We start from the raw sequence: 13,389 nt of genomic DNA, 5'->3' as shown, positions 1-13,389 counted from the left end.
GAGCCAGCTTCTAAGGGCTGGCTGCTACCCTTCCCTAGGGGTTCCTGAGCCCTCAACAAGTCTCATCACTTGAGTCCCTTTGGTCCTTCTCTCCAGGCTGAGGCTACAGGTGGAGAAGGACCACAAGGTCCCCTGGAATGAAAGGTGGGAAGAGGCAGGCTCTGCTGTACCTTATCACCATGTTGCTATGCTTGGCTCTTGCGTCTGTTGTTGTCTTCTGTCCAAAGAACTGAGAGATACTTCTGAGAGGCCCCCAAGGAAAGGCCTGGCTTTGAGCCTCACCCCACCTGCTTTGCTTTTCAATACACTCCTTTCCCAAGCAGGGCAGAAAGCAGGGCCACTGGGACAAAGACAAGAAAGAGCTCAGGATGCTAATGAAAGAGCAGAAGTTTAAGACACACCCAAACTCAGGGGCAGCAAGTGCAAGCTTGGCCTCCAAGAACAGCTCCCCTGTGCATTTCCCACCTGGACAGATTGCCAACCTTACCACAGTCCTGGCATCAACAGAGACTCTCTTCTATCTGCAGCCCCCTACAGGACTCTGTATCCCAACAGTCCTAATCCTGAGCCCAACAGGAAGGAACACAGTCCCTTCTGGGAAAAAGATCCCTTCTCTCACCATCTTTCCCTGCTGCCAGCAGGTTCCCAAGTCTTTGCTGGCCCTGCTCTGTGACAGGCAGATAGGTGAGCCTGTCATCTCTGGTGATGCTCCTCTCTAGAACTCATAGTGAAGCAAAGGAATGATTGAGTCTCCCTCTCCCAGCTGTTCCTTTCCTCCCTAAAGCCTCTGGAGAACGGGGGTGGGGGTGGGAGGGCGCTCACCACAGTTAGCAAAAAAGCTCTTTTTCACATGGGTGGCTGGTTGAGCTCCATCCTTCCTCAACAATTTAGGGTTAAATCTACATTCAAGACTATTTGGAGAGAATTTTAGTTGCTTTAGAGCAGCGCCTTACAAAGTATTTCCAAACAAATATCCCTGGGGGTCTACTTTAAAGAAAAGATAAAAACCTTTTGCTACTAGCACAGCTGTTTACATATAAATGGTCGTAAGAAGTCTAGAAAACACTTGCTGTTTCAAATAGGTTCAACAAAAGCCTTCCAGTTGATTTTTCTCAGGTCATGGGCTAAAGAGTTCTTTTCATTCAAGATTTTGATGAAAGTAAATTCAGCTTAGTCCAGATATTGTCTTTCTCAGCTGTGAGTATGTGCAATCTGAAACAGAATTGTGGGTCCCCAAAGCTGGGGTGGCACCAGGCATCTAATGTCCACCACACTGTGGAGATCTCCACCATATGGGACCGGGAACACAGGAAAGGTGGAAAGGAGCTTGGCCACGGGAGGGACATGAGAGGGCCCCAAGTAACATGCAGTAAGAAACTCTCTGGTCCTGGTTTTCTCCTGGCGACAGGAAGGTCCAGGTGACGTGAAAAAGCTGTTTCTCCACTCTGTTCCCATCAGGGTTGGGTACCTTCCAGAGGTTCATGTGGAGGGGACGAGATGCAACTCTGGTTTCTCATTAGTTCTTAAACTACTATCACATTTGCCTTTCTGTTTAGAGAACGGTGTTTTCTGGCTTATTAAAAATTAGAGATGTGTTTTTATTTATGTTTCTGTGTCAGTGGTTAAAGAGGAGAGTGTTTGTTTATTTTTGTTGCTGTTTTGCTTCTGACACAGGATCTTTTTTTTTTTATCTTGCAGTTACTTATTACATTAGGATATTTTATTTTGTTATAGTTTCTTTTTTTAATTTTTTTATTAATTACACTTTATTCATTTTGTATCCCCCCATAAGCCCCTCCCTCCTCCCCTCCCGATCCCACCCTCCCTCCCCTTTCTGCATGCATGCCACTCCCCAAGTCCACTGATAGGAGAGGTTCTCCTCTTCTTTCTGATCTTAGTCTATCAGTTCTCATCAAAAGTGGCTGCATTGTCCTCTACTGTGGCCTGATAAGGCTGCTCCCCCCTCACGGGGAAGTGATCAACGAGCAGGCCAATCAGATTATGTCAGAGGCAGTCCCTCTTCCCATTACTATGTAACCCACTTGGACACTGAACTGCCATGGGCTACACCTGTGCAGGGGTTCCATGTCATCTCCACGAATAGTCCTTGGTTGGAGTATGGGTCTCTGGGAAGTTCCCTGTGTTCAAATTTTCTTGTTCTGTTGCTCTCCTTGTGGAGTTCCCGTCCCCTCCAGCTCTTACTATTTCCCACTTCTTACATAAAATTCCATTCACTCTGCCCATCAGTTGGCCATCAGGCTCAGCATCTGCTTTGACGGTCTATACTGCAGAAGCTTTCAGAGGCCCTCTGTGGCAGGTTCCAAGGTTGTTTCCTGTTTTCTTCTGGCTTTCAGAGGCCCTTTGTAGCAGGTTCTGAGATTGTTTCCTATTTTCTTTTTCTTCTGATGTCCATCCTCTTTGCCTTTCAGGATGGGGATTGAACATTTTAGTTAGGGTCCTCTCTGACACAGGATCTTATCACATTCAGCCCAGGTTGCGTTCAGATCCTCCTGCCTTGGTCTCCCGAGTGCTGAGGTTACAGGAAGCTCACTATCATATTTAATAGTCCTGACTTAGAGTTAGCTAGTGACAATAACACATGAAGTAAAATTTTATATACACATACATTAGTGCACGTGTGCATGGGTGCGGGTGCACACGTGTGTGTGTGTGTGTGTGTGTGTGTGTGTGTGTGCATGCTTGCATGGGTCAGCATCCTTCATGTGAAATGCTGGAGGCCAGAAGTACTTCAGATTTTGTGCTGTATTTGAATATACACAGTGAGATATCTCAGGAGTCGGACCCAGGTTTAAACACACAAAAAATTCACTATGTCTAACATGCACCTTACACACACAGCCCAAAGGTAAACTTACGCCATATTTGTAGTGCATCTGTGTTTTGACAGCAGCCCTTCACGTGAAGTTGGCTGTGGAACTTTCCACCTGTGGCATCATATCAACATTCAAAAAGTTTCAGACTTTGGAATATTTGGGACCTCAAATGTTCTAATTAGGATGATGCTTAATCTGAATTTATCCATTGTTCGGCTGCAACCTGACTATGGAAAATAAAAGTTAGAAATAACTCCATTTAAATTTGAAGATTAAAACTAACTTAAGAAACAAGAAACCCGTCATCTCCTGGCCTGGGAGACAATGAATGCCTCGCAGTATTTCGAGGTGAAAGAGGATGAATGAGATAAAGCCAAGTGACAAAAGCAGCTAGCACACACCAGGGGTCAAGGAGCCAGCATGAAAGAGTGTCTTCAGGACAAGGGGCACTAGAAATTTACCCAGAGAGTAAGGGGGTGGGAACCTGCAAGCAGGTGGCTGACTCAGTCTAACAAGCAGTCAGACCCCTGGACTTTCCCTACACCACTCCCTGCTGGGCTTCCCCGGCACCTCACACTTCTGATAGTGTTTCATCTGCTCTTTGAACAACTTGGTGGGTCACCATGGACCAGGGACAGGGTCCTCAGGGACTATGGGAAGGGGAGCCGCACACTTTCTTTGCTTCAGCAGGCTCTCACTGCGTAGTCCTGGCTGGCCAGGAACTCCCCAAACTTACAGCGGGCTAGCCTCCTCTGCCTCTGCCCCCTGAACACTAGGACAGAGACATGGGTTACCACACTTAGCTGCACACCTTCCTTCAACATGCACATCCTCACTCTATACCTTGAGATGTCCACTCTACTGACTCTTGGGGAGTTTGTTCTGTTTCTTGCATGGGTGTAAGGACCACTGATCAGGAGAAAAGATGAGAGCCTCAGTAATGGTCACACAAGCCTACAAGGCCACAGAGGGCTGCTGTCCTTCAGTGGGCTGAAGATACGACTTTGAGGACAGAGGGTGGGGCCATTCTGCAAGAGAGAGGGTACAGGTCAAAGCACTCAGCTCCCGGATGCTGACTCCATGACAGATGTAGAGAAAAGCCTAGTTTGTGAATAAAGTGTGGCAATCACGCTGGGCTAGAGTGTTCCTTCACCCATGCTTACTGCATGGGTATGCAGGTGTAACCAAAGGCATTTCCAGACTGTTCTGTAATGTTAAGGTCTTTATAGAACTTTTTTTTTTTCTATAATTTTCCAGAAGGATGGGTGGAGTGAGAGGAGGATGCATCTTAGCCTCACCAGTTGCTACAAAGAATCAGTTCCCTGGACAGGGGAGTCTTCTTTCAAAGACAGGATGTGTGGACAGGAGCCCAGAGATTCCAGAAGAGACAGGAAGACTAAGTCAAGGTGTGTGTTTACTAGGCAAGAGACTAGCTGGCAAGAGAAGAGGAAGCATGGCAATCCTGAAATCTATGTTCGTCTTTGTCACATTGCCCCTATGTCACCTGATTACTCCTGAGGCTGAAGTCACCCTGGTAGCCACCAGGTCACCTCTTCCTCCACAGTGATGGGGGGTGGCTTCCAGGCTGTGGTCGCCTGAGGAGAGAAGGGCTTTGCTCTGATTCTTGTTCCAGTAGAGGCTACAGTTGGATAGAGTAGGAAAGCAATGGCAGAGCATCTAGTCACTGGCTCAGAGACGGGGTGATTACATTTCTGAAGCCCTCATGTAAACCTGCTAAGCTGGTTACTTAAAGCATTGAGTTAGTTTCTCATTTCTAAGGAAAATGGAGGCAAAGACAACTTCAGTCACTTGCCCAGGGTTGTAGAATCAGGACACAAGATTTGATCCAGACTCTTACCTCATATTCAAGCCTTAGTGTCATATTCCAGGGCTGTCCATGGATGCCCAGAGGAAGTAGAAGGTGTAGGAAGAGTTCCTTTATCTGAGTATGTCACTAAAGATGCTCTCTACCTTGAACATGGTACTTGGCTTCAACTGCCTGCTTCTCTACCCTGATGAAATGGTAGTTCCCATTTCCTGCTCACTTATGAAGCAGACCAGCAGACCTCAAGCCCATGCCTCCTATAGTCTTCTCTGTCAAGAAATGGTGGTTCAGACGGATGTAGTGGTTCATACCTGTGCTGATGTAGGAGGATCACCACAAGTTCAAAGACATTCTGGGCTACATTGTGAGTTTCAGACCATCCTGGGTGACAGAATGAGACTTTATCTCTAACAAACAAGCCAACGTTAAGTCCGTTCTTTCAGATGCACAGGCAAAAATGCCTTCATCAGCTTCTGCCCCAGGTCTCACATTTCATGTTCAGCTGTTCAGGGAAGCATGTGGCTCTGCCTTCCAGACCATTCTGAACTACTCTTACTGTAACTGTTCCTGTTCCTGTTGAAGTGACTCTCTTCTCTTGCTTAGGTGACTGTCACTGCCTCTTATTGGATTTCCTTACTGCCAACAATGCAGCAGTCTGGTAAGGTCCACATGTGAGTTAGGTTGTACCATCCTCTGCGCATAAGCTCCAGTAGCATCCCATTGCTGCTCAAGGACATGGCAGAGACCTACAGGTGCTCCAAAAGTCTTCTGGGGTTTATCACTACTGACCTTGCTAAACATTTGGCTCCTTCAAGCTTACACTGCCTCTGTCACATGGTCATCTTAACATTCTCCCACATTCAAAATTCATCCTTGTTGTTCCCTTTGTCCTGAGGGCTTTTCCCTCTGGTAAAGACATGACTGGTTATCTCTCCTTTAGGGACTGATTTACTCCATGTCATCTTTCCAGCATTTGAGTTAAAGTGGGCCTACACCCCAGTTATATCTTTTCCATATTTTATTTTTCTTTGCTCTAAGTTTTTAATCTGACACACAATAGGTTTATTTATAATTTTTAATTGATAGACTTTAAATACCAGAAAGGAAGAGTATTTTTTATTGCTCACTACTCTTTCCCCCAGTATTGCCTGGATTAGTGGTTTGAATGAGAATGGCCTCTATAGGCTCATGTATTTGAATGCTCAGTTCCCAGTTGGTGGAACTGTTTGGGAAGGACTAGAAGGTGTGGACTTTTTGGAGGAGGTGTGTCACTAGAGGCCAACTATGAGGTTTCAAAAACTCACACCATTCCCAGTTAGCTTTCTGTCTATTGTGTGGTTGTTGTCTCAACATGTAAGCCCTTAGCTATTTCTCCTGTGCCATACCTGATGCTGCCATGCTCCCCTCGATGGTGGTCATGGACTCAGCCTCTGAAACTATAAATCCAATAAACTCCTTCTTCTGTAAGTTGCCTTTGTTATGGTGCCTTAGTGCAGTGATAGAAAAGTAAGTAAGATAGCTGAGGTCTTGTAAATGTTGAAGTAATGAATAGTTCTAGGCTGAACCAGGACTTCTAGCATTCATCTTTCCTGGCCCCAGCAGCACACAGGAGTTCCCTGAGACAAAGGGCTTAACATGAGATCCCCCTGAGCAATCTTTTCTTTCATACACTCCAGGGGTAAGTTCACGAAGACTATCAGCTGATATGTAATATGCACATTCCAAATACAATTTCCAATCTGGTATTAATGAACTTAAGAATTCCATTAATAAAGAGTTATGTTGCAAGAAGATTAGGTCTTTGGAGAAATGACCTAGAGTGGCTAGGAAGGGTTCTTGGGGAATAATTGGAGGATCCAGAATGGTTTGTTCGTGAAAGAATTTTAGCTAGAAGTGATGAAACTGGGCATCCTCAAAATCTTGAGCCAGCACAAGTCTCAGCAGAGAAGGTATTCTAAGTACTGAAATGAATTCATTTGTTATATAGACCCATTTACCCTCTTACAGCATATCCAACCACCTATCCAGCCACTTATAATCTACATATCCACCAATTATTCAACCATTTACCCCTCAATCCACCCACTCGATATCCCATTTATCCTTCCATACATCCACTCAGTAGCCCATCTATTCATCCATCCATTCACTCACTATCCCATCTATTCATCCATCCATTCACTCACTATCCCATCCATCCATCCATCCATCCATCCATCCATCCATCCATCTTTTCTTCCTTCTGTCTTCTCCATCTACCACCCACTTAACAGACACATTTATTTACTCACTTATCCTTCCTTCTGTCCTTCCCTTCTTCCTTCCATCCTTCCTTCCATATACTATTCTTCCAGTACCACATGGGTTTAGTGCACACACTATTCCTTGAGCCTTATGACAAGTTCTAAGATTACAAAGATGAATTAGACCGGCTCTTTCTTGAAGACTCATGGTCTAGTTAGAGAGGCAATCCCCCACAACATACCATTCATAGATGTGGGCACAACATGAGGCCTCCCAGATCTATCATGAGGGAGGGAAAATGGAAAGATTTACTGGCAGTGAATGAAGACCTTGAGTTGAGACAAAGAGTGTAAAATACTGGGCCTGGTGAAATGGAGGGGTGGATGGGCAACAAGGACACTTCTAGCAGAGAGGAGAGGCTCAGGAAGGACAGGAGATTGTGAGGCATTGCTAGCGAGCAGTGGGCTGGGCTCAGAGCTGTAACTGATTTCCCCAAGGTAGAAGTGGTCCGGGTCTCAGGAACCTGGGGAAAGGGGTGAGTGGGAGAGGTAGGAGGGACCCTGTGGGTAAAAGTACACCCAAATCAACAGAAGTCCCAATAGTTTAATTGGGAGTTTTCAGTAACGTTTTCATCAGGTCCCGGCAAGCCAGCCCTCTGAGGAGCGTAAAGTAAGCAGGACAGGTTGAAGAAAGCAAGAGACTTGGATATACATGGTATATGGTAGAGCCAGGCCTGCTCTGCTCCAAGAGCGGCGAGCCAGCGTTTACGGAACACATCATTAGCAGAATGAAAGCACGAAAGAGACCCTTCCTGCCCTAGTCTTTGGGGTAGTAGCTGCCCCAAAGACACCACCATGGAGCTCTTGTCAGGGGAAGTGGCAGAGAAGTGGTGTGGGCTCTGAACTTAGCCCGTGTTGTGATGGGGAGGAGGGGCTGAAAAGAGCAGAGCAGGACAGGCAGAGAGACAGAGATAGGCAGACGGGTGTGTGTGTGTGTGTGTGTGTGTGTGTGTGTGTGTGTGTGTGTAAGCTCCTTTCTCTTGGTCTCTGGACAGCGGTAGGAAGAATTATCTACTTTTCACAGACTCATATGTCCCCCAACACTTCCTCCTGATGTTTTTCTGCACTTGCCCCTGGATTTGTTGGAACTGGGAAGAAAACATACACTTCTTAGCACACAGATTCGTTCTCTCTGGGGTGTGGCTGGTAATAATTTAATTAGCCCAGCTTTTTTGGGAAATAAGTGTTAATTAGTTTTTGCTTAAAATACACCATCTTGATAACCTCTCCTTCCCCACTTGTCTCCCCTGAGTGAAGCCCCAATTTTCCATCCACACCCTGCAGCAAGTCCTGGCCTGGGCACCACTGCTATTACAAGAAAAGGAAAAAAAAAAAAAAAAAAGGTGGTTTGTGCAGTCATGGATTATGACACGTGATGATGAGAATTCTTGTATGTCCGAGGGATGGAGAAGGCAGAGGCTAGGGTACCACAAACAGGCATTTGCAAGGAGCAGCCCCTGATGGACATGAGGCCTCAGGTCTGCTGCCCTAGATGCCACCCCTGGAGCGCTGGTGAGATGGCTGTTGAACACTGGGTAGAAAGTAAAAAGGGGTGGCCAGGTCATCTCAGACAGATGGGAAGAGATCCCGCCAGGTGAGCCCATCGCCCCGAGACTTGTCTAGCCACCTGCCACAGGAGAAGATGGTGGCCACTCCAGTGCTTGTGTTGGTGACCTCCACCTTCTCCACCAGCCAGCCCGAGTAGTAGCCGCTGCCATCGTGCTCCAGTCGGACCTTTCGCAGCTCTCCCAGCTCCAGTGTCTCCAGAAAGAAGCGGTCCGTGCTTCCACGCTCGAAGAGGTTGCGCATTTTCTGCTTCAGCTCGCGCTTTCCGGTGTCCCCATTAGCGCCGAAGATGGTTACAAAGACGTTGGCGTCAGTGCCCGCCCCTGGTTCGTAGCCCGTCGTCACGATGACCTCATACTTGACCAGCACCAGGCTCTGGATCCTACTGGCGAAGCTCTCTGTCGTTTTCGTAACCTCAAACACCTTGAAGTACTTCCTCTTCCTCTTGAGGGGGATGAGGCAGTCACAGTTAAAGAAGTACCTGACAGAAGGATTAAAAAACAGATAGGTATTGGCTCTGGAGACACTAGCACAGGGTCCCATAGCCTCCACGCGTTATTCCCCCTAAGATACCGAGGCTGGATGGTTCATCCTTCCAGTTGCTCCTTGTTTCTTCTAATTTTTTTTTTTAATTCTATTCTGCTTGAAATCCATAACCCAAACCTGTTGGTCCTATCTTTCAACTGTGCGTAGAATGAGCCTACTGGTCCCCCTACCTCACCCCTGAGTATCTCCCCGTGTGCTCTGCTCTGATCCAAATTACCATCCTCTTCTACCTGAAGAACATCCAAGGACCAGGTAAATGGTCTTTGTGCTTCTTGCTCCCTAGGTTTTGCCACGAAAAAATTGCTATGGTTTCTTTCCAGTACAAATTGCTGATTGTAGCGTGCTGTCTTGGAGGCCCTCTGAACTCTGGGCAGCTGTGATTTCCCACCCACAAAAGACCAGAACAAGATTTCATCATGGAGTGGGAGAGCGACGCACGAGGCCCTGCCCCTTCCTGAGCATTTATAGGTAACCATTGCTGAGGTGTGCATGTTTGTGCTAATAAGGTCTTGTCCCTCCTTGAGAATTTATCCGCAGTTAATGATTCTGAGGGTGAGGGTCTCAGGAAGCCCTGCCCCTCTCTGAGAAAAGGTTATAAGTTCCTGGGGGCAGGGGAGAAACATTTTGTTCAGCTGCTTATAACTTTCCTGTTCTCGGCCGAGTAACCCCCTATTCAGCTCCCTGGCTCGCCAGTCTAGATGTAGATGGAACCATTTATTTGTTCTGCCATTGGTTTCCTGTCTGGGATGAATAGCTGCTTGCTCATCTCCCCAGAAAAAGTTCCCACAACACTGATAACTTAGCAGCTTTTGAAATAAAGCAATCTTGGAGCTTGCTAATGACTTCAGGAATGCAGCGACGGAAAAGTGTGCCCAGAGGTGAATACACTGGAGATAGGTGGAGGGCAGCTATCCTAAGAGGCTCTCTATAGAAGCAGTGGCAAGGAGTCAGCTTCAGAGGTTCCCTGCTGGGTCACCGGCCCAGTTCTAGACCAACGCTCCCTCCTTGCACACCAGGAACACACAGCAAGTGTCACAGGTAGACTGAAACATGGCTGGCAGCAGCATACCTCTAGATCAGAGAGAGGAATAAACTGTGACTCAAAATTTCACTGTGTGCTGCAATGGAAATTTAGTTTGAGCCCGTGGACACATAGAAACAGGACCAGGGCTTGCCCTTCACCCTGTGGTAGCCAGCACAAAAGGCAGGACCTGCCCCTGCTGTGCCTCCAGAAGAACCTTCCAGAGAAAGGATTTATTCCAACACCCCATCGATGTGAGAACACACACAGGACTGGCCCATAGCATCTGTGTAAGAGCCCACAGAGCAACGCTAGCGTTCATACCTTAGGCTCACAGAACACACACAGAGGCAGGTCCTATATCCGTGACCCAGTGTCCTTCCTCTCTGAAGACTCCAGCGAGTCCTCCCGTAGGCAGTCAGCACCAAGCCGTGCAGGGATCAATTGCACAGGTTGGTGTGGAATTAGGAGTCTCCTTGTCTCAGTTCCCCAAGTGCTGGGATTGGTTTTGGTTACTGATTGCATCTCTCTCTCTCTCTCTCTCTCTCTCTCTCTCTCTCTGTGTTCATGCACATGTCGGCACATACATATAGAGGCCATAGGTCAACCTTGTATGCAATTCTTCAGGTGCTACCTACCTAAGTAGGGTCTCCTTTTTGAGTCAGGGTCTCTTGGACTATGTTGGCTGGCCATCAAACCTCAGAGATCTGGCTGTCTCTGCTTTCTAAGCACAGGGGTTACAAGTGTGTGACACCATGACAGGCTTTTCTTGAGACTCACACTCAGGTCCTCATGCCTGCATGAGCCATCTTACTGACTCAGCCATCTCCTAGCCCTGACTGCATTTTTTTTACCACCTTCTCTTTTCATTCTATATTCACTTGGAGCTGCCTTATCTTCTCCCTTTATCCTTTGTTCTTCGCCTATTTACCTTTCCCTCTTGTATTTTCTCTGTTGCTCTAATTCTACTCTCTAGTATTACTCTGCTTATTTACTTCCCTCCCTACCAGAAGTAACTAATATCTTAGGACATGACATTCTATTTGTGCTTCTTACTTCCTCCAAATTATTTACAAGGAAGGGCGATTGCTTTTATCTGACTATTGTTATATTTTTATAAGTCTATGTATTGTTTATAGCCCCAATGAAAACAGGATTCTACTCTTGGAGGGAAGTTGGAGAGCAAGCACACAAACTGGGGTTTTAGCCATATACCCAGGTCAGTGAGGATAAATGACATAGTGAACCTTCCATAACCTACTACTACCTGAATATTTCAAATACTTAGACTAACTATATATGCATGATTAAAAGTAAGATTGAAAGCATCCAACCTCCAACCTAATGCGTAAAACCTAATGCAGAAACATCACTAATTCCACCATAATTGACTACACTAAGAGCGGATGAGATGTAATCCTGGACAATAATTTAAAATTATTATAAGAATGTTGCTCAAACTCAAAGAGGACATGAAGAAACCCCAGAAAAATCACAAAGAGAACACAAATTATTGAATAAAATAAAGAAGTTAATGCAGGATATTAAAGAAAAATTCAATAGAAAGAAGTATTATAATTTTTTTTAAAAAGAATGGAAATGAAAAGTTCAATAAGGGAAAAAATGGAAAGCCTCATTGATAAAATAAATTGAGAGACAGAATATCAGGGCTTGAAGACAAAGTAGACAAAACATTCAGACAAATGCAAAGACAAAATAATAAAGAAAGCTCAACAGAACACTTGAGACCTACGAGATGCCATGAAAGACATAAACGTAGAAGATGTAGAAGTTCAAACTAAAGACGCAGAAATCATATTCAGAAAATGCACAGCAGAAAGCTCCTCAAAAGCAGAAAAAGTGAGGACCAATTAGTCACAAGCGACCCTGAGAATACCAAACATACAGAAACAAAAAAGAATTTCCCCACATCATGCTTTAAATAAAACATTAAGACTACAGAGATGAATGTTGAAAGCTGCAAGAGGAAAGGATGAGGAGTCAAAACAAAATTAATAGGAAGAGATAAAGAAAGTCACTTCCTATTGATTAGGGGAACAGGACAGTAAGAGGATATTGTAGTATGAACTGAGTATTGACACATAACTTTATAAAACAAACACTAATGGGTGGGATGGTACAGATTTACACCAACACAATGATAGTGCTTCATTCTCACCAACAAACAGGCCATCTGACAAACAAAACCAAATTAACGAGAAATATCGAAGAAACATCACAGCTAAATGACACTGCAGATCAAATAAACTTAGCAGACATGTCCAGAATATTCCACCCAAACATTGCAGAATACATGTTCTTCTCAGAAGCTTGTGTAGCTTTCCTTAAAATAGATGACATTTGAGGACACTAAAGAAATCTTCAAAATAAAACAAAACAAAACAAAACAAAACAAACAACCCCCCCTCAACACACACACGATTCAAGTAATTTCTTATGTCCTATCTTTAAAAAAAATTCTTCTGAGGTTCTAATTTAATTTAAACACTTCCTCTTTCCCTTTGTTCACATCAAACCCTACCATATACCCCTCCCCACTCTCCATTACATCCTAGCTTATTGCAACAAATAAAATAAGCACCAAAAGAAACGGTAGAACATAGCTCATGGGGCTTGAACAACTCACTACTAAATGATGAATGGTCATTGAGGAGATCAGAGAGTACTTTTAAAATTTCTAGAACCAAATGAAAATAACAATATAACGTACTAGATCTTGTGGAGCATGAGTAAAGCAGTATTGGAATATTTATATCTACAAACACTTGCATTAAAAAAAAAAACAGAGTTCTCAAATAGAGAGCTTACTGATGCACCTGAAGGCCTAGGAAAAACTAAAGTAAGCCAAACCCAAACCAGTAGATGAAAAGAAATAATAAAGGTCAAGTCAGAAATGAATGAAATGAAAACACAAAAAAATAATGCAAAGAATCAATGAAAGAGTTGGTTCTTTGAAAAGATAGACAAGATTGGCAACCTTTTAGTCAAACCAAATAACTCAAAGAGAAGATCCAATTCGGTAAGATTAGAGATCAAAAGGGAGACATTACAATAGGTGCCAATGAAATTCAGAAGATCATTAAGGCATTCTTTTAAAGCCTCTGTTTGAGCTTGCAGGAAAGCTGGGTCGTGAGGATGCTTGCTAACAAGCCTGAAGACCTGAGTTCAGTATCTGGAACTCACATGATGGAATGGGAGAACCACTTTCCACAAGTTGTCCTCCAACTTCCGTGTGTGTGTGTGTGTGTGTGTGTGTGTGTGTGTGTGTGTGTG

At 44.9% G+C, this 13,389-nt stretch overlaps 1 protein-coding gene across 3 annotated transcripts in view; it reads right to left on the bottom strand.

Moving 5' to 3' along the window:
- Positions 1-8,528: 8,528 nt before the first annotated feature.
- Positions 8,529-13,389, bottom strand: part of Loxhd1 (lipoxygenase homology PLAT domains 1) — a 150,660-nt gene continuing 145,799 nt past the window's right edge. For all 3 annotated transcript variants that reach the window (XM_055622789.1, XM_055622790.1, XM_055622791.1), the window contains one exon: positions 8,529-9,009. In XM_055622789.1, coding sequence (XP_055478764.1) covers positions 8,529-9,009 — 481 coding nt within the window. The remainder of the gene's footprint in view (positions 9,010-13,389) is intronic.

Source organism: Psammomys obesus, unplaced genomic scaffold, assembly GCF_907164565.1.
Source record: "Psammomys obesus unplaced genomic scaffold, mPsaObe1.curated_primary_1811, whole genome shotgun sequence".
In the NCBI taxonomy this organism is placed as follows: Eukaryota; Metazoa; Chordata; class Mammalia; order Rodentia; family Muridae; genus Psammomys; species Psammomys obesus.
This window is presented reverse-complemented; position numbering and strand designations above follow the sequence as displayed.